This window comes from Fukomys damarensis, unplaced genomic scaffold (genome assembly GCF_012274545.1).
Source record: "Fukomys damarensis isolate Sample0158 unplaced genomic scaffold, DMR_v1.0_HiC HiC_scaffold_6, whole genome shotgun sequence".
Classification (NCBI taxonomy): Eukaryota; Metazoa; Chordata; class Mammalia; order Rodentia; family Bathyergidae; genus Fukomys; species Fukomys damarensis.
Window position 1 is genome coordinate 43,401,577 of NW_022900918.1, and position 20,133 is coordinate 43,421,709.

The window sequence follows — 20,133 nt, forward strand, 5'->3', positions numbered from 1 at the left end:
GTAAAATACATTGCAAATCATTAGTATTTTATAAACAGGAACATTAAGTTACAAATCCAAGTTAAAAACTGCAGTTCAGGGCAGCCTCACAGCTGTGTGTCCAGAGTTTATTTTTCACACTTTCCTCCATGACTTCTGTGACCACACACACAGTTACTGTCTGCTCCAGGGTTAAGAGTGAGCTATAGCTGTTCTGGCAAGAATGGAGAGAAGCTGTGTGAGGACATGCAGCGGTACCCAAGGTGGGCCTCTCCAGGTCCTCCTGCAGTACCATGGTGACATGGCCGGGGAGGGGCTCCACAGACGTGGAGTGTGGGGTCTGGCTGGAATGGCCTGTCTTGCCCACTTGCTGGGCTCAAGGTCCACACTGCTCAAGTCTTCTGCATGGGCAAAACATAGCCACCACCTCACAGGGTCCCCCGAGAGGACCACAGCTGGTATTTGTGAATGTGCCCTCTTCTATGTGTGTAGGTTTTGATGTTCTGAGTCACCTTATTTCAAAGAGCAATTAAAAATGGTCCTTTAACAAAAGTTAAGAAAAACAGTTTGAAAAATGCACATTTCTATTTTTAAAATCTTCTCCAGCTGTGGCAAGCAGGTAGATTCTAGCTTTCAACCCTGTCCAACGGCAAAACAATGTGTTCTGGGCCTGGGGGCTGAGTGGTCACCCAGAGGGGACTGGACCCACACCACTTTCTCTCCCTTGGCACTCTGAACCCCACAGGGTCCCTTGGGTTGGGAGCTCTGTGCTGTTCTGCATGTCCCAGCCACAAAGTGGATGCTCAGGCCAGGAATAAAACTAACAGGAGCTGGGCAGGGAGGTCAGCCACTGGCTGCAGAGACAGCAGCTTTGTGAGGAAAGAATAATGCTGTTAAGGCCCCAGAGGCGATAAAGAAATTCGAGACTGGGGCCACACGGGTGCAGAGACCAGCACGGCACAGTCAGAGATGGCAGCACAGCTCTGCATGAGGCAGGGGCTGTGCAGGCTGGACTGGCTGTGGCTCTGTGCAGGAATCAGTGTGGCTGTAGTAAAGTCCACACTTCCTGATCACTCAGTTGATCCCTGGATCCCATGAAACCAAAGTAAGCAATAACGCGAACAAGCCCATGTCCCAGAAAGGCCAGGACCACCTGCCTCTGGTGGACAGTAAGGTGCATGGCAGCTGCCTCTTGGTTCTGGAGGGGACATAAATGTCCACGATGTGCCACCAGCCCGATGGTCCCATTGGGACTGGAGACCAAGAGCCTCCTGTGTGCATCCTGCCCGCTCTGCTCTTCTGGGCTTAGAGAGGTCGGTACGTCCTGGTATGCCATGCTGGTGCCACCTGGAAGCACTGCGAGCCTCACATGGAATGGGTGGAGACCTCCGACTGCTGCCTTATGTAGTTCTGGAAGCTCTTGTCTCCGATAGGATGCTCCCTGCAGGGGTTGGGGAGAGCATGAGGCACCACCCCTCGATGCCTGGTGTCCCAGTGCTCTGTAACAGTTTTTACCTATTTATACACAGGATACATGTCCATTGCAATCAGCAAAGGGAAGGGCAGAGTTCAAACCCCTCCGACGTGTGGCGTGCGTGGTGGCATGTGTGTATATATCATGTAAGTGGACATGTGCAGATTGTGGGCAAAGTGCGCACACATGCAAAATGTACACGTAAGATGTGTGTGCACAGATGCAGGCTGTACGTGGAATGCCTGTGCTGCATATGTGCACAGACTGCATTGCAAAGTGTATGTGTACATGTGGACTGCGTGTTGGCTGTGCCCCTGGACAGACTGCATGTGTGCTCTGTGCGGGTGTGCAATGCAGGCAGAGCACATGCATGCGAGTGCAGTGAACTCCAAGAGGCTCAGTCTGCACCTGGGTGCTGCTGCTGTGGCTGTGGGCTCCTTCTAAGATGTCAGGAGCCAGGACAGGAAGTCCAGGAACAAGGGCAGAGCCAGCAACCAGGTGGTGCTCAGCTTGATGCCATGGGCAGCCTGGCCCCGGGGGACACTGGTGCCACCTCTGACCCTGACACCTGGGGCAGGGCACACAGATGCAGGCGTCCAGGGTTGACCCATTTGCCCAAGTCTGGACACCGTTGGACAAGAATGGTGCCGTGGACAACTGCTCTTCCAGGCCAGGGCCTCCTAGCCTCTGTGCCACCTGACTCAGTTCTCCTACCCTCTGTCCCGTGGGGCAGGGTGCATGCAGCTTAGCCTGCCCTAGCCTCTCAGGCTTAGCAGCCTGCCTGGCCAAGTCCTCCTTGTCACACGCCCTACCCCTTCTGCCTCAGGGCAGGAATATGGCCAGTCCAGAGCCAATCCTGTGCCCAGCACTTTGGTGGCATGTGACATGGGTGGCAGATGGGACCTGGTCAAGATCCAGTGAGCTCTTGGGCCCGAGACATAAGCCAGAAGGTCTGAGAGGTGTGGCCACAGGACCAGGCAGCACCAGCCCCACAGCCCTGTACTCACTGGCTCCCGTAGCGTGTCTTCTTGAACTTGTCCCTGCGGTGCTGCGCATGATCCTTCTCCAGGGCCACCACACTGGTAATAACCTGCTTCAGTGTCTTGTAGGTCTCCTGGGGGTCATCGATGAGAAACGTGGAGTACTCCTCCTGCTCGGGGCCATCGTACACGGACTTGCTGCCACAGGCCTCTGCAGAACAGAATGAGGTCAGTGTGGGTGCCACCACCACCCCTTTCCACTGTCTGTTCAGACCTGGCCCCAGAGCAGTCCCTCCAAGAAAGACTGCCACTCAAACAAGGCAGAGCTAGGGCTGGGGAGCTATGTCCTCATAGCCAGCACGTACAAGGACCCCATGCCCCCAGCCCTTCTCTTGGGATGACCTGCATGTCGCCCGCTCTGCCACAGATAGGAGAAATGACATCCCACCTGGACACGGGGCTGGCTCAAAGGCCCAGGCCACCACACAGGTCAGTCTGGGAGCCCAGTAGGCTGAACATCCATCCTACCAAGGGTGCTGAGCCCAGCATATCTATTGCCCAGCTGCCCTGAGAACCCACAGCACGGTGGCCCAGCTCTGGGGACTGCAGTGCAGATGGCCACCTGCAGCTTCCAAGGACCTCTACTCTCCACTGCTCCACCTTCTCACCTTGCCTGCCTTTCTAAGGGGTCCAACATGCCATGGCCTCTCCGATAGGACCTGTCCAATGTAAAGGCTGTCCACCATTCCCAAACACCGGAGATGCCTTCCCACATGTTCCAAGCCTCTACGCTACCCCACACCTTTCCCAAACTCCTGTGCTGTGTGCACTTCCAGGTTACTGCTCCCAGGGCCTCCCACACCCAGTGCTCTGCATTCTGCCCATCTGCTCCCCAAAATTCACTACTGAAATCTGAATTCCCAGTGTGATGGTGTTCAGAGATGGTGTGGCCGCGAGGGCAGAGCCTGTGTGAGTGGTTCCTTCACAGAAGAGGCAGAAGGGGCTTGGCTTCCCTTTCTATGTGTGAGGACATGGTGAGGGGTCAGAGGTCTGCAGCTGGGAGAACCCCCCACCCAAGATTTGGCAATGCTGACATCCTGACCTCAGTCTTCCTAGCTTCCAGAATTGGGAAAAGTGAATTTCTGCTGCTTAACCACAGCTACTCTGTCCCTGGCACTTTTGTGGCACAGCCAAAACCAACTCAGATGGAGATGGGTGCCAAGACATAGGAAGATGCCATGACTCACAAGCAAGAAAGCAGCTATAAGGGGCCCTGAAGACCTCAGCAGTGGTTTTGTGGAGGCAGTAGTGCGACAGAGAGCCCTAGCACTCCTGGAAAATCCCCAACTCATCTAGAGCAAAGTGCTGCAGGAACATGGCTGGCAAAGAACATTCTATCACAGCCTCAAAAATGAGGAGCAGGGAGTGGGCTTTCCTCCTATGCAGCCAGCTGGATCTAATTCTGGTTCCCTGGAAGGCAGGGCCATGAAACCAGATATTTAGCTGAGGAGTCGCTAGATAGTGCTGAAGGAGCATTGCTGCTTACAGTGAACAGGGAGGAAAGAATGATTGAAGATGGAGTTGTTAAGCAAAAGGAACCAGAATTTAAGATTTGGAAAATCATCAGCCTAGTCCTGTTAAAGAAACAAGAAAGCCTGTCTGAAGGAGAAACAAATGGTGTGTCTAAAATCTGCCCAATAAAAAGATGATGGTGTGGTGTGGACAAGCGACTTCACCAACCATCTGAGAAAGAGCTAGGCACAGAGGAGGGATTATCCCAGGCTGCTGGGAACACACAGCCTTCATCATTCCAAGGCTGTGACTTCAGAGGAAAGGACTTCCGGCCCTGCATGGGAATGCGCCTTGTGGGCTGAGAGTTTGCTAATACAAATGAAGTGTCGCAAAGCAACCATAGCTCTCTAGAAAACACTGAAATTAAAGGCACAGGCTTGAATGCTGTAGAAAGTCCATGCCTGCAGTACGTGGTGCCTGGGCAGAGTGAACTCTGAGATGCCAGCCTTGTCCACATCCAATGAACCCTTGTTGTCAAGATGATTTCTTACTGGTAAGAAGGCGAAGAGTGAGAACTATTTTCATTTGTCTCCTTGCCCATTTCCAACATATCTGTTCAACCATCTGTTAATCCATCTCCACCCACCCATCCATGGTTGGGGCAAGGTATCTGTCTATCCATGCACTCACTCAATCATTTGCTTATTCATCCACCATCACACCCTTATCTGTCCATGCATCATCCACCTGTCCACCCAGCCAACCACCTATCTACCTGTCCATCCACCCAACCCCAGCTATCCACCTAGCCACCCACCTGTCCATCTATCTGTCCGTATGTCCATACATTCATCCACCTACCGACCCATGGCTAAGGAAAGCCATCCATCTACTCACTTACTCACCTGTCTGTTTACCCATCCACCATCCATGCACCAACCATTTATCCATTCACCCCTTTACCCTCACCACTTGTTCTATTCACCCAACCATCTATCTGTTCATCCATCTCCGTCTATCCATCTATCCATCTGTGTATCATCTATCTATCCATCAGCCTGCCCATCCATGCAATGGTCTGTCCATTTGACCATCTATCTAAGCCTCCTCCTATCCATGCATGCATGCATCCATCCACCCATCAAATAGGCACTGGCACTTTCTTTGTTCCGGGCCCTGGAGTGAACAGGACCTTTTGACTGCTCTCAGAAAGTCACAACATCTCAAAAGTGAATAGATGAAAGACAGCTGTACTTACAGGGAAAGAGATGAGCCCAGGCTATTGGGATAGGGAAGCAGATGTTAGCAAGGTGAGGAGAGTGAGGAGGGCATCCTAGGCAGAGGGAGGAGTGAAGGCCACAGCACAAGGCACACAGCGCTGTTGTTCAGGGTGGCCCTAGGCATGGCATGGCCCATATAGCCTTCCAAGGTGGCCTCAACCTCCCTAAGACCCCTGGATCACATCCTCTTCTGCTATCACAGGTTGCCCCCATCCTGGCTGCATTGAATTTGTACCCACAGGTCTTACATAGAACTCCAGGCTGTGGCTCTATGGCATTTGGCACCTTGGAGACAGGTGCTGTGTGGGGCATGATTTGCATGCACATGGGCACATGCACTCACGAACCATGTGAAGAGCACACAAGGAACTTCTGGCTGCTGTCCCAGTACAGGCACATGCCTGAACCTGTGCAAGTTCCTGGCCAGTAAGATCTGAGCCCAGGCAGGGCCTGGAGACCAGGCAGCAGCACAGCATCCAGACAGGGTGCATGCACTCCCATCTAAGGCACATGAGAGGCTTCAGGGTTAGGTCAGGAGATAGGAAGGAAGGTATTTTAGGCAGTGTCTCCAGAGCCCATCCAGCCCATCCTATCCTGTCATCTGTAATCGTGGACCTGAGCTCTCCCTGACTAGATGTGGAGACAGGTGCAGTCCCTCACCTCTTGGGGGTTGTGTCTGCCCCTCCTGAGTCACAGACCTTGAATCTATGACTTGGCAACTGTATTTAAAACTCTATAAAGCAACTAAATGTGGCAGATGACAAAGTCTCACAGACATGTGAAACATGCAGCACATTTGGAACTGCTGTGCATGAGTCACATGCTTTCATACGTGTCCAGGCACACACACACTTACACACAAGTACTCATACATGTACTCGCATTTTCACACACATGTCCCCACCTATGCACACCCACACACATGTATTCATACACACATCCACCACATGTGTACACAGGTGCACACCCACACACACACATCTCTCTAGAAAACACAAAAGAATAAAATACTGTTGGAGGGGGTGGGGGAATGGGGAAAAAATACAATTAGAGTATGGAAAGTGAATAAGAAATAGAGTCCTCAAAAGAATTTGGCAGTCCAGAGGTTGCACATTAAATGCTGTCTAAAAATCACTGACACAACCTGCTACCACACCGACTCTTCCCCAGACGCTGCATGGCCCTCCCGCTATGCTGCACCAAGACTGCAGCTGCCTGAGGCTCTGCATCCCCTCTGCTCAGGGCTGTGTGCCCGGAACTGCGCCCACACTGTGCAGCCGCAGCACTCACCCTGCATCTTCTCCAGCTTGCCCATGTAGGAGCTGAACAGTGAGTAGATGCGCTCTGTCTCACGGTCCCCATCGATGTCCAGCTGGATGTTTGCCGGGAGGCCACTGCCAACCAACAGAAAGAACAAAGCACAAAAATGCTTACCTAATGGTGCTCATCATCATAGCACTTTCTAAAGATTATCGAAGAAAGAAATTGCAGCAACCCACATGAAACCTAACCCTGGCCCGGGGGGCACAGCAGTGGTGGGCTGGTTCTGGGTATGGGTAGGATGTGAGGAAGGACTGCCCAGCCCCGGGGCTGGTCCTCTTGGACCTACAGTGCAAGGTGCTGAGGAAAGTGGAGTGATCTGTAATGGGCTCTGAGGGCAGTTGCTCTGCCCTGGAGGACAGGGGCTCCTGAGGCCCTCTGGGAAAGACAGGGCACAGGGGACTTGTTCCAAGGTCAGATTCTGCTTGCTCAAGCCAGACACAATGGCCTCAGGCCAGCACAATAGGGGACTCAATGACAGAACACGAAGTCCCAGTGACACTAACACACACACACATCCTTCCAGGCATTGACACACAAAGCTGTCATTGCTCCTGCTGGCATGCACGAGTCACACTGAGCCTCAGAGGGAAAGGCCAGCCCCAGGCTGGCAGAGGTACAGAGACTCCCATGATTGGCAGGAGGCCAGGCTGATACGGATGGGCATCACTGCTCCTCTCTTTCCAGGATGGAGACGAGCGGGGAAAGAGGCTCAGAAGAAGGTCACCTCCTCAAAGCCTCGGGGCACTGGCAGGGCAACCCCAGCTCTCCAGGGTGGGCTCCTCAGAGAGGACAAGGATCACCCTGACTGTCCGGCTCCTGAGGGGTCTGGGCCCTGGCCGACTTCCTTGCACAGTGCCCATGCTGGACGAATGCCTGGCTGAGTGGGTTCAGGAGGCGCAGGCCTACCCGGTGCAGGGGGAGCAGCCAGTGGCCGTGTCCGAGGATGCTCTGCAGCACAGCCAGTGGCCATTCAGATAGGCAGATGGGTGGTACACAGACAGGCGCTGCTGGTTGCGCTGGCTGACCTTGGTGAGGACATCAATCCAGTCCCTCGCCTCCACACAGTTGTTGGCCTGGATGTACAGTGCACGCTCTGGCTGGATGACCTGGAACATCTGTAGATGGCAAGGAGCTCAGGGGCAAGAGAGCCTCGGGCTGGGCTACATCGCCACCTCCACGGGGACGCTGAGGCTGGACAGGTCGTGAGGCCACCATACTGGCCTTCAAGGGGGTTGGGAGGTGAGAAAGGCCTGCCCCCTTGGACCAGGTGTATTAGTGGGCTGTGTCCTGAACGGGCTGGGCTATCTGTACCCTTGGACATGGGGTGCTGTAGCTGCAGGAGGCCAGAGCTCAGGAGGCCCGTCCAGGTCGCCCTGGTTGGGCAATCCTATCCTGTAGCCTCAGGGGCCTCTATCAGCAGATGAGCATCTGGTGGGCCCCAGGCAGGCCTGTATCAGGTGGGCTTGTTTCTTGGAGTTCCAAACTCATCCAGCCCCAACTCCTGTCCACCCTGCACCGAAACTTCAGGGTGCCTGCTGCTTTCACTCCAACCCCCAGGCTCCTCCTCCTCCTCCTCACACCAGATGCTAATTCCTCCTGAGGCTTCTCCACTGCCTTTGCCGCTTATTTTTCATTTAGTAAACATTCCTAGGTACCTCCTGTTATCCTAGGGACATATTGCCACAGAACAACCAGTGTGGATACAGAGTTCAGGGGCTGAGTGGGAGAAAGACCTGACAGGATCAGTCTTCCAGCTGAGGTCACTAAGGATGAGCTCCTCAGGCAGAATGTGGGGAGTGGGTAGGGATGCCCCAGGAAGAGGAGACAATGGGCACAAAGGTCTGGGGCAGCAGGGACAGCAAGAACGGAGCTCCTAGATGTGCAGGTCAGGTGACCTCACAGGAGTATGGGCTAGGAAGGCAAGCAGATCAGAGCCCCAGGGCTGCCCCCAGGGTATTGGGGAGACTGGAAATCAGAGCTTCTTTGGTAGCCTCTCCAAGTGTAGAGGGATGTGGGGAGTCCTGACTCCACGTTCTTGCTCCTTAGAGCCCAGGAGCACCACCTCACATACTATGCACCTCACGTGTACCTCAGCCTCCAGAGTGTGCTCATGGCTGTCATTTCCAGGGACAGCATCTGGATCACTGTCCCAGGATGGGCTCTCACAGGGCTGTCTGCTCAGAAGCCAAACTAAGTGACAGCCACAACCCTCCCCTGATCAGGACAAAAAACAGCCCAAACCAAGGCCATGAGCCTCGGTAGCAGAAAGTCCTTAGACCAAGGGGATGACAGAAATGGAGCCTGGCTCTGGCCTGGGAGGAGCATGAACCCTGGGCAACTGCCACATGTGAAGACCATGGGCTCATGCCAACACAGCACCAGCAATAGTTCAGAAAGGACATGGACACTGCACATAGAGAAAGGAGGAGAGAGGTGGCCAGCAAATGGCACAGAACTGAAGTTGGGAAGGGTTCGCGAGGTCCCTATTCTATGCTTTGAGGCTTCTCTAAGTTCAAAATTCTATGAAAGGAAAAAGTCTTAAAAAAAAAAAAATCCCAGAGCTTGCTTCTGGTGTCTTTTAAGGAATCCTTCCTCCTAAAAAGTTGATTTTCTCAGGTATTTTGTCACAGTGACAGAAAGCTTGTAGCAGACATCCTTGCCCAGAACTAGTGGGCTATAAGTGGCACATGCTTCTAACTTTCCTTAATTCAGCTATATTGTTTTATATGAGTCAGATGGAAACCCTATGTGACTCAAATGGGTGTGTCAGATGGCTCCTCCTCCAATGGCTGCAACTGAAATTTAAGACCTGGTCTGTGAAGTGGCAGAGCTCTGCTGAGTTAATGTCCAGCTGAGTTCAGCTTGGCCCAAATCCTTTCCCCTGAACTATGGCTCCTCAATGACCTGAGTTATAGGTGCTGGTTAATTGCAACCCAGTCCCAGTACCCACTTGTTCTAAGAAAGATAAGAAGTACCTCTCTTTTACAGTACTACTTGCATATCTGCTATCACCAGCTGTCCTCCCCTACTCCCTGCTTGTTATGAATAAACAGTGAATATCCTTGGTGCCTTTTTTCTTTGCTGTCCAAAGTAGCTTGGATCCACCCAAGACCCAGCTTCTGCTCTCAACTCTGTGTCTGTGTCTTTGTTTTCTCTTTCTCAGCTTGCATTATATTGTCTCACAGAAGATCAGGTCTCACTACAGGGGTATCAATAGTGTCTTCTGTAAAAGCTAACACAGAACACTGGTACCTAGAGAGGGGTTGTTGCTGTGACTGTATCTAATCGTGTAGTTTAGAAGCTGCTGGAAGTGGTTTGCTGAGAAGTTTGGGGAGGTTTGAAGAAGAGCACTAGGGAACCCTACAAGGGGAGCCTGATGGTATTTCTGAAGTGAAGAACAGAGGCTGACAGGAGTTCAACAGTGGACTGGGCTCATGAGGTTTCAGACAGGGATATTCTGTGGGAAACTGGACTAGAAGCCATTCCTGCTACCTTCCAGCAAAGAACTTGCCTACATTTTGTCCAGGCAGTGAGCCTACCTGTGGGTCTGGATTTAAAGCTGATGGTCCAGTTCAGGGTGGTGAACTTATGGCACTTGTGCCACAGCGGGCTGTTTGCTGTCACTGGAAGCTCTAAAGGGGTCACCATCACTGGTTAAATCAAAGCAGCATAACTAACACTCAGGCAGTGGCATGGTATTGCTGCTTGCTTTGATCAGATTTACAGTGAGGATTGGGAGCAAAAAGCAGAGAAGAATGATTTGAGAAACTTGCAGTTTGGCCAGAAAAGAAGCTCATGTAAAGTTCCAGCTAAGGAGGGTACAGATGTGAAAGAGATTAGCACCATGAACACACTGAAAAGAAGGCAAGTCCTTGGCACTAGGACAACAGAAAAGATGCCTTAATGGCATCTCAGAAATCAGCAAGACCCCACCTACTGCAAGTTCAAAGACGTTTGAGAAGACAGCACTGCGTTCCTGGGGAATTGTTTAACCAGGAATTGTTTCACTGCTACTCTTTTCCCCACGTTTAGTCACTCAAGTATTTGGAGGCTGCTGCAGCTGTGGTCCAAGACGACCCCGCCACTGCTTGGACTGGTGACAGGCCTCAATTCTGTCCACAGAATGCTTGTTTCCAAGGCATGCAGAACACAAACACTGTGAGGTGGTAGGATGTCCTGAGATTTTAGGGGAGAGCTTGGGAAGCCTGGCAACATGCGGCAGGGTCAGAAGCCCTGCAGAGAAACCCTGAGAGTTCGATGCACAAAGCTCTGTGTGTGGTGGGGGGGATGGGGCTGCAATGGAGTCAGCAGGGAGCTGCAGATATCAGGAATTCAGAATGCAGGCTGAAGAAAGCTACAGGTGGTGAGTAAAGGGAGTCAGCCCCAGACAGCGGCCATGAGGGCTGTGGCCAGCAAGGACACAGCAACAGGGCACCAAGCTCACATCTCACCAGAGGGTCTGGCCACTGGACATGTAGCTACAGGACCAAATGTTTGTCCTACTGGGTTCTAGTCTTGCTTTGTTGTGATCCCTTCTTGCTATTTCCTTTCCTCCCTTTTGAAATGGGAATGTTTATCTGGGAAGTATATGACTTTCTTCTTTCATGTTTAGAGTTTGGGGTTTGCCTTGAGTCCTAGAGGAGACTTTAGACTTGGACTTCTGGGCAGTGCAGAAATGCTGAGACTTTGGGTACCATTTGAAATGGAACCTGAGTTGTAACATAGACACAACTGTTTGGGGGCCTGGGCAAGCTATGATCTGGATCCTAATGGTTCCCCTGGGCCCATGCGTCATGGCTGACAGTGTCAGGTGTGAACCCTTTAGGCAGGGGTTGAGGCGGGGAGTCAGGTCACTAGGGATGTGCCCTTGAGGGGACGCTGGGACCTCGGCCTCTTTCTGTCTTTTTTTTTCGCTCCCTGCTGTCATGAGATGAGTGAGTTTGCTCCATCTGCCCCCATGAGGTGCTGCCTCATTCAGCCCAACCAGATGGGGCCAAGAACCATGGATGAGAGCCTCTGAAACCAGGAGCAAAATAACCCTTTCTTCCTCATACACTGATAGCCTCAGGTACTTCATTACAGTGATGAAACACTGGCTGGCACAGGAGGTCTTTGACCCCCAGGAATCTGCAAGAGAGCCCTCTTGAACCCCAGCCCAGTCTTCTGGCAGGTAAGGTGCCCAGCCATGGGGAAGGGGACCCTTCCCGATGACAACAGTGGGTGCTGGAGGAGGAGGGGCCAGGCAGACTGGCACTCACATTTTTCATCCTGAAGGATTCCTCCTCCAGCCTCTCCACAGCCAGGATGTTCTCGATGGGAATGCAGCAGAGGGGCTGGTCTCCTGTATACAGAGAGGGCCCTCAGTGTTCTGCTCAGCTCCCTGAGCAGCTGGATGTTTGTTGGAGCCCCTCTCCTAGCCATGAAGGGAGGCCAAGTGGCTCAAAAGGCCTCAGGCTTGAGAGAGGAGGCCCGGGTGCCGGAGCACAGGGCCACACACTCAGCCCTGGTGTCTGAGGCAGGAAGCAGACCTGTCCTCAACCCATGGTGAGCTCAGGAAGGTGGCCTGCACTGCATGTGGGGAAGTCACTACTCAGTAGGGAAAGCAGTCCAACATGCCATTGGCTCCATCCACTGCCCCACGACTGGCCTCAGGCTCTCTGTGGCCAGCTACCATGGAGAGATGGCCATGCTAACTCAGGCAAGCAGCCCTCAGACTGTGTGGAGTCCCAGGGAGAGCAAGATAGTGCCTTGCTCCGAGCAGCTCTGCCTCCCAGTGCTGGTATTACATCCTAACCTCATGGAGAAGCAACAGGATAGAGGGGCACTCCCTCTAGGACCACGGGATGGGTGGCTGAGGAGGCCTTCCCATAGCTGGTCTGCACTCAGATCCATGGGGAAGCCTATGTCCTTCAGACTCTGCAGAGTGCTGTGCACCTGGGGCCACACTGCCCCATACCCTGCCTCCCCAGGAGCAGAGTCCACCTGACCAGGCCCGCTACGAAGACACACAGGACTCAGGGAGACCCTCACAGTCACCTTTGCTCTTCTGATAGGTGAATTCATGGTTGGTCAGGCGAAACCACCTCTTCTTGAAATTCTTCATCCCAAATCGTTTCCTTCCTTGTGCCCTCTTAATCATGAACCTGTGGGAAGGGCACAGAGCTGCCAGGGCATCCTGGGGCTCGAGGTAGAGTCCCTCATGCCAGCTTTGAGATGTGCAGCTTTGCTGCCTGGACAGCAGCCCCATGCCCACCTTCCAGCTCAGCAGCCCCACCTTACCCTTCTTTCAGCAGGATGGGCTGCTCTATGCTCCTGGGGTCCCTTCTCCCCGAGGATGAAATCAAATCCAAGAACTAAAGTTGGGAGGAAACCAGACCACGAGTCAAGCTCTGAAGGCCACTTGCTCTGACAGTAGAGCAGGACGTGTGTCCCCCGAGGGGCCTGCATCTGTCTCCCGGGATCAGCTCACCTCAGCCGGACCCTGCTGGGTCTCTTGTACCTGCTGGACCCTGCAGAGAGGCTGCCAGCAATGAGCCAGTCCCAGGGAGCTACCTGCCTGCTCCAGGTGGCCCGGGAAAGCCCCAGCAGCGGGGCAGGACTGGCTGGAGAAGGAGGCGGGACCACCAGGAGCCACCACTCCTGGCCCCACTCTCTACCACCAGTGACTTGCACTGTGAGAGCCAACCCTTCTTCCAGTCACCGCAGAGGACTACCCTGGATCCTGAGAGCAGAAGAAGAGCAGAACTGCAAGCCTGGAAGCCTCTCTCCCCAGACACAGCACCCCCAACACAGCAGGAGGAGAAAGACCAGACAGTTGGTGCAGGGCTGATGCCTAAGACACCCACTGAAAGCTGAAAAGGTCCTCATGACCCATGATCTTGCCTGGACTCGAGCCAGGTCCGGGCATGCAGGGTGATGTCTGCTGACACAACATACTCACATTCTTCACGGCATCAGCATACTTCTGCTCATTGAAGAACTCATAGAATGTTGCCATGTATGACTCCTTGAAACTGGCCTATAATGAGATAGTCACCCGGTGACTGGGAGATTTTGGCTCATAGCCCAGACCTGAACACTCCCTTGGTCTGGGCTTCAATAAGCCCACATCATCAGATGGAGACCCCAGAGGTTTCAGCCTGAGCCCAACACATAAAGCAGTCTTGAAGACACAGGACAGGGTATCTGTGTCACAGCCCCTGGTACCGAGGACCCAGCACACGTCTGGACCCATAGTGACATCCAGGCTCTGAAGCCTCTGCCCATGTACTTCCTGAGGCCCAAGGGCAGCTGGGAGAGGGGGAAGGGGTGAAGGGGGCTCCACCTCCCATATGCCATGGTGCACTCAGGGGCTCATTGAAGACCTTGGAGCCAACCATTCCTGTGAGTGCTACAGGGAGCCCTGTGTGGGCTCAGACAGGTACCAAGGAGGGCCCTGTGCAGACCTTGTCTGGTAAAGCCACGAGTCTCCAGGACCAGGTGGACTGTGGGACTTGGCCTGCCTAAGCCCTCACCTGGCTGTTCTCACAATGACCAGAGGAACCTGCTTATCTGTGGCCAGTTCCTGGCTCCCCTATCCCAGGTGCCAGAGAGCAGAGGAGGTGGGCACTGCCTTGTGGGTACCTGCCCACATGTCCTAGCATCTTCCTGAAGGGTGACAGGAAGCCTTGGCCTGCCCTGGACAGTCAGGGTACAGGGCCAGCCTTGGGCTCCACCCAGGAGACCCACTACCCACACTGGCCAATGGTCAGGTCACCAGGCCTGTTCTTGGCCCCTGGGAGTGGAAGGCCCCAACTGACCCTCAAAGGATCCCTGGCCCTCCAGCACCACCACCTGCACTTGGTCTGGGTAGGTGACAATAGAGGGGAGATGCAGAGTTGTCACCCAAGGTGTGGGAGGGTTCAGCCTCACCTGCCCAGGAAGTAGAAGCTGGATGGGGAAGAACCTGCCAGCTGCCAGCCAGCCCCAGGTCCACACTCAAAGTATGGCCCTCCTGGGCTGCTGCAGCTAGTGTGTAGCAAAGTCACTTAAACACCAAGGAGGCTTATCCGCCCCTCAAGGCCACCGAGAGAAGTAGGAGCGACCAGCATGCCCACCATGGGGAGCACCACGCCTGTGTCCTCCAGAGCCAGTGTCTGCCTTCCATGGATGAGCACTGTCTCTGTCCCTGTGCCCTCCAGAGGGCGAGTAGGTGCTTGGATGCTCTGCTTCTCAAGCTCCAAGCAGGGTGGCGTCCTGGTTTTCATTACTCTCTTTATTCATACAACTACACTGAAATACAACCTTTCCTTCGTCAAAGGCACTATATTTAGTTTCTGAAGAGGTAAACAAAAATCAGCGTTCCTAAATGTATGGAGCATTTCTACATAAATTTTGGGAAAATCATTTCCAAATTAAAGGTATGACTATAGCCATCTAAGGCCCAATGTTGCCTTGCCCGAGAGCTGGCTATGGCACGTGGAAACATAACTCCATTTTGCCTCTGATCACAGCGGAGGCCTCAATGGTCTGTGATGCTGTGGTGTTCAAAGGTAAGATAACATCAGCTAAAGACATCTTGGCTCCTTGAGAACCCAGTAGGTTCACCTGGGGAGGGAGCATTACTTATCAGCTCAACTCATCCCACCTATTGTGCGAGACTTCCATTTCTGCCCTCAGCAGCATGAGATTTGCATGACAGATCAGACAGATCACTGCTGCCCCCTTAGTCACCTAAGTCACCTGATACTACCTCTGATTATTGTGCACCCAGTAAATACTGGCTAGTATAGAGAGTCTTAGTCTTTGCCCACTCTGGGGCACCGATGTCATGGGCCCCCCGCCATATACTTTGAAAGTACACAAGTCTCTATTGTCTTTTTTTCTTTAGCCTTGGCCGTCCTCCTTTCTAGGCAGTCAGAGGATATTGGGCTCCCATACCCAAAAAGAGAACGTGATGACCACAGACTTACAGACTTGGACTTGGACAAGCTTCCCAGAGTCTGGATAGTCTTAGAGATGAGCGTCAGGGTTCTGGATGTCTGTGGGTCCTGCCAGGGATGGAAAGGGAAATGCAGGCTTTGTTCCAGCTATAGAAATGCACAGTCAGTCCCAGAGGTACAGAGGCCAAAATAAGTGAGGCATCTAGAAGCTGCCACAGCACATGCATGTGCTCCACAAGCAACCTTGACCTGGAAGGTCCCAGTCTTGGGCTGGGTCTCACCCGGCTGTGAGCCAGCATTTCAGGGAGTCTCAGGGTTCCCTGCACCAAGAGCTTGACCTCTCACCTAAGATACAAAGGGGAATCTTAAAGCTGGAAGCACCCATGGGGTTTTCAGTCTTCCCTGCTGGGGACATTTCTCTGCTGTCCCCACAGATCACCCATTTTCATGGCTCTTTGCCCTCGGCTTTCCCCTCCCACCTGTCTCCCCTTCATGTCACATCACCTCATCTGTGACGTGGCCTGTCACCAGCAGAATGGCAGCCCTGTGAAGATGCCCAGACCTGGATGGAGTCTGACACATGGAAGGGGCTCAGGGACTGACAGATGAATGTGTGTGGGTCACAGGAGTACTGTGTCTTCATGGTAGGAAGGAGGGTACAGTAATAGTGACCAGACACCATGGTCCTGGTCACACTGTAGAACTATTATTTAAGAACAGCACTGATCCATCCAGTAGCAAGTGGTTGTTAGAGCTGAGAGGCTGCTAAACCACCCACAGGAGGCTTGAGATGGCCAGAGGTTCACATCCACCTTTCTTCACCTGCCACTGGCTCTGTAGAGACCTGGCTAGGGCCAGCTTGCTGGCAGGTTAAAGTGGGCTGACTAGTAAGGACTCACTGGTTTACAGGCTTGGCTGTTACGGACTGACAAGTTTATCAGGGCTAATTGGTTTAGTAAGACTGACTAGTTTACAAGGACTGGCTAGTTGAAGACTGCCTCAATTATAAGACCAGTTGGTTCGAAGAATGGTGTGGTGTAGGATCGGCTGGTTCATAGGACTGGCTGGTGCAGGACCATCGGGTATGGGGCTCTCCACTTACTGTGTGGTGCAGTGTCAGCTGGAAGAGGTTGGGGGATAGGATGGCGGGCGCGAAGAACCGCAGGAAGATGAAGCTGCTCACTGCCGTATACCTGACATCCAGGTCATCTGCAAGCAGAGGACAGAGCTTGCACTAGGGATGCAGCACAGCTACTGGGGGCTCTGCAACTTCACCCAGTTGCTGGGGCCCCATGCAGAAACCAGATACCAGCTGTTTCTGTCTCCATTTCTCTCCATCTGTCTCTCTATCTGTTTCGGTATCATCTATCTAGCTGTCTTATGTACTTAGCCCTGTATCTGCCTCTGTGTCTCCGCCTTTTCTCTCTCTAGAATTGTCTAGCTATCTCTCTGTGTCTGTCTCTGTATCTCTCTCTATATATTTGCCTCTATTGTCACTGTTGTCACCATGGGGTGCCCTGTGCAGGGGAATCACAGACATAGCCTCACCTTCAGGCCCTCCTATTGGATGGTTGGCTCTCATCTGAGCTAAGAGGGCAATTTTAGTACTTGTTTTCCTCTTTTTGTTTTTTGTTCCACACATGCGGGGATCATCTGCCTCCCAGGAAGGGGGTTCTGGGTGCTCTCCTTTCCCAGTGCTCAGAGCTCCGGGCAGGGTGAGGGATGGTTCCCAAGGGCCTCCTCTTCTTGATGAGGTGGCCCTGAGATGGCTGCTGGGGATGTGCGGAGGGGTGCTATCAGAAGCACCCGTTCCTAGAATGGGGGTGCTGTGGGAACCTGCTGGGGAGGGCCGGGTGGGGCCAGAGTGGCTAGGCACGGGGGTGCTTACCCTGGAAGCGCTTGGCAGCTGCCTCCCGCAACGAGAAGAAGATGTCACACATGACAGTGGGGCAGCTGACCCCAGACTTGGTGATGACGGTGAAGATACGGTCCACATACTGCCGCAGGTTCTCCTGGGATGGGACAGGCATTGGGACCTGACTTCCCTGGGGTGAGGAGTGCCAGGGCTTGCCAAGAGGGCCAGGCTGAGAGCAGACACTCCCAAAGATGGACCTCACGACAGTGAAGGAACCCTCCCTTGAAGAAGTACTACCAGGGCTGGGAAACCCTGCGGTCCTTTCCTCCTGGCAGACATCACTGAGAATGGACCAAGAGCTACCAGAACGTGCCTTGAGGCAGAGCTCTGTGCTTCTGCCAAAAGGTGTGAACAGTATACCTGACCTGCAGGATGTAGTTGGGGGACACGAGCAACCACGGGCATGCTGGCCTCAGAGTTTGCCGTCCTGGAAAACGGCACACCCCCTGCATCTCACTTGCTTTGGGGAAGGAACAGAGCTCACAACTCAACCTGGCCCTCATGGGGAGCGCTGGTGGGAGGGAGTACATAGCCAGGCTCGGGGCCAGGCTGGACAGGGCTCCCTCGAAGCTGTCCCCACCCCTGGGACTCCAGGCTGGAGCACAGTGGGAGCCTCACCATGTTGTTCTCCAGGCTCTCACCGTCCTTTAACTTCACAGGATCAATCTCACAGGGCCGGTGGCTCTGGCATACCTAGGAGGGCACGTAAGGTTTGCACGTTTTGCACGTTGGCCACTGGTCAAACACTGGTCCCCACATCACAGGCTGCTGGGAAGGCGGAGCTTCAGAAGGCACAGCCTTTCTCACAGCGGGCAGGACTTTTCGCAGAGACCCACCCGCCTGGGTAAGGTGTGGCCAAGCTTCACAAAGCCTTAAGAACAGGCAAATGCTCTACCACTCAGCTATATCCCTGGCCCTTTTTGTCTAATTTATTTTCTATTTTGAGTCAGAGTTTTGCTATTTGCCCAGCCTGGTCTCAAACTTGGAATTCTCCTCCATGCCCAGAAAGCTTTTATGATATTTTTACTACAGAGTTTCCCACAGATCAAATCAGGATGCCATTTTAAATGTGCAAAGAGCCTGTTTGTCACAAAACTATTCTGGGGACATGGCTTGACAAGGTGCCAAAGAGGGTCTGGTGAGGGTTGCCACGTTTTTTGGGAAGGAATTGTGCGGCCGGGATGCAGCACACAGCCAGTGCCTTGGACAGGACAGCCACAGCACGCAGACATACAGAGACCCACGGTTACGGGAGAGTTCTCTGGAATGATCTGGACCTTCCTCTTCAGCAGCATGACAAGTTGTCTTATTTTTTAATTTGAGGAAGTAGGGCAGATTCAGGAACACGCATGGCACCTTCTCTCCATGACAGCCAATCACACAAGGGCTCTGGGCAGCAGGGCAGTCATGTGCCACACTCCCTGTCTCTCACAGAGACAGACACTAGTGGCCAGGACACATGATGGCGCTCACCTCCTCGATGGCGGGCTTCAAGGTAACCTGCAGGTAGTGCATGCCTGCCAGCTTCATCGTCTCATCAATGCACTTGGAGGCCAGTGAGTTTCCTCGGAAGATGGTGTTGGGGTCCCTGGAAAACAGGCCAGCAGGTTGCTGTCTCCTCCAGGCCCACGAGGGAAGAGTGTATCCCTGAGTGTCTGGTCATGGCACCTAGTGCCCACACAGGTCCTTGCAGGCCACACAGTGAGCCTGGGTCAGCCCAGCATGGCCACCATCTCTGTGAAGGGGGCTTTGCAGTCAAGGCTGCTCTGCACCAAAGCCCAGGCAGTTGCAAGGCCAGACAGGAAAGTGGCACTAGCCAGCCGCCTTGCTACTTGCCTCTGGGTCACACTGCCCACACTTGGGCAGCCTTGTGTCCCGGGTTGGTAGTGCCCCATCTTGGGCCCTTTACTCTGCTAGGCACCCGGGCTCCCCAGCGCATATCCCTGGGGCCACTGGAAATTCAGTGATTAGAAAAGCACCAGCTAGTCTTTCTGGTGGGACCTGAAGGTCATCCATTTCTCCCACACACCCTGCTGGGAGGTGCCTTTGGATTCCGACCTCTAGGGTCTGGGCCACCAGTCTCCTGGGCCCAGCCCCACTGAAGGCTGGAGAGAGGTGGACAGAGGTGGGGCTCAGTGGGGCTGGGGACAGACTGGCACTCACTGGGTCCTCTTCACTTCGGCGCTGGCGATGGCGCTGATGAAGGGCACCACCCGGCCGTAGTGCAGCAGGAGCCGCACTAGGGGCACAGCCGCCTCCTGCTTCTCTCTGCACACCTCGCCCAGGATGTGGGCGGCCGACGCGGAGACGGGCTGGCAGGGGGCGGGTGGGGTCAGGGTGAGCAGCTACCCCTGCACACTCCAGGCCCCTCCACCCCAGGTCGGTGGGCCCACACATGCAGGTGCTGCCGGGCTGCAGGGCATAGGCGCTTGCCACCACCCCCAACCAGCAGCATGGGGTCCCTGAGCAGACTAGACCTGGTCCTAGCCAGCCATATGTCAGCAAATCTGAGCAGCAGCAAGGGGTTACGGGAGGAGAAAGGTCAGGAAAGGCTGTGGGATGTCACCAGTGTCACCAACCAGTAGGAGGCAGCCCAGCAGCGAGGGAGCATGAAAGGGTGGGCCTGGGCGGGGCCAGGTGAGTAAGCAGGGGCAATGGTGGGCCTGGAGAGTGGACGGGACCAGTGGACTGGACAAGGTCAGGCAAGTGGGCAAGGGGAAGGCAAGAGTTGGTGGGTGGGAGGAGCCGT

The 20,133-nt window shown here is 53.9% G+C and overlaps 1 protein-coding gene across 2 annotated transcripts in view; it reads right to left on the reverse strand.

Annotated features, from left to right (window-relative positions):
• Positions 1-20,133, reverse strand: part of Rasa3 (RAS p21 protein activator 3) — a 68,670-nt gene continuing 48,537 nt past the window's right edge. For both annotated transcript variants that reach the window (XM_010619904.3, XM_033760985.1), the window contains exons 11-24: positions 19,548-19,696; positions 18,858-18,972; positions 18,003-18,077; positions 17,358-17,481; positions 16,572-16,678; positions 15,500-15,577; positions 13,489-13,566; positions 12,828-12,901; positions 12,585-12,691; positions 11,807-11,889; positions 7,455-7,663; positions 6,516-6,619; positions 2,461-2,644; positions 1-1,420 (exon numbers count right to left, since the gene is read on the reverse strand). In XM_010619904.3, coding sequence (XP_010618206.1) covers positions 1,345-1,420; positions 2,461-2,644; positions 6,516-6,619; positions 7,455-7,663; positions 11,807-11,889; positions 12,585-12,691; positions 12,828-12,901; positions 13,489-13,566; positions 15,500-15,577; positions 16,572-16,678; positions 17,358-17,481; positions 18,003-18,077; positions 18,858-18,972; positions 19,548-19,696 — 1,563 coding nt within the window. In that variant the 3' untranslated portion in view covers positions 1-1,344. The remainder of the gene's footprint in view (positions 1,421-2,460; positions 2,645-6,515; positions 6,620-7,454; positions 7,664-11,806; positions 11,890-12,584; positions 12,692-12,827; positions 12,902-13,488; positions 13,567-15,499; positions 15,578-16,571; positions 16,679-17,357; positions 17,482-18,002; positions 18,078-18,857; positions 18,973-19,547; positions 19,697-20,133) is intronic.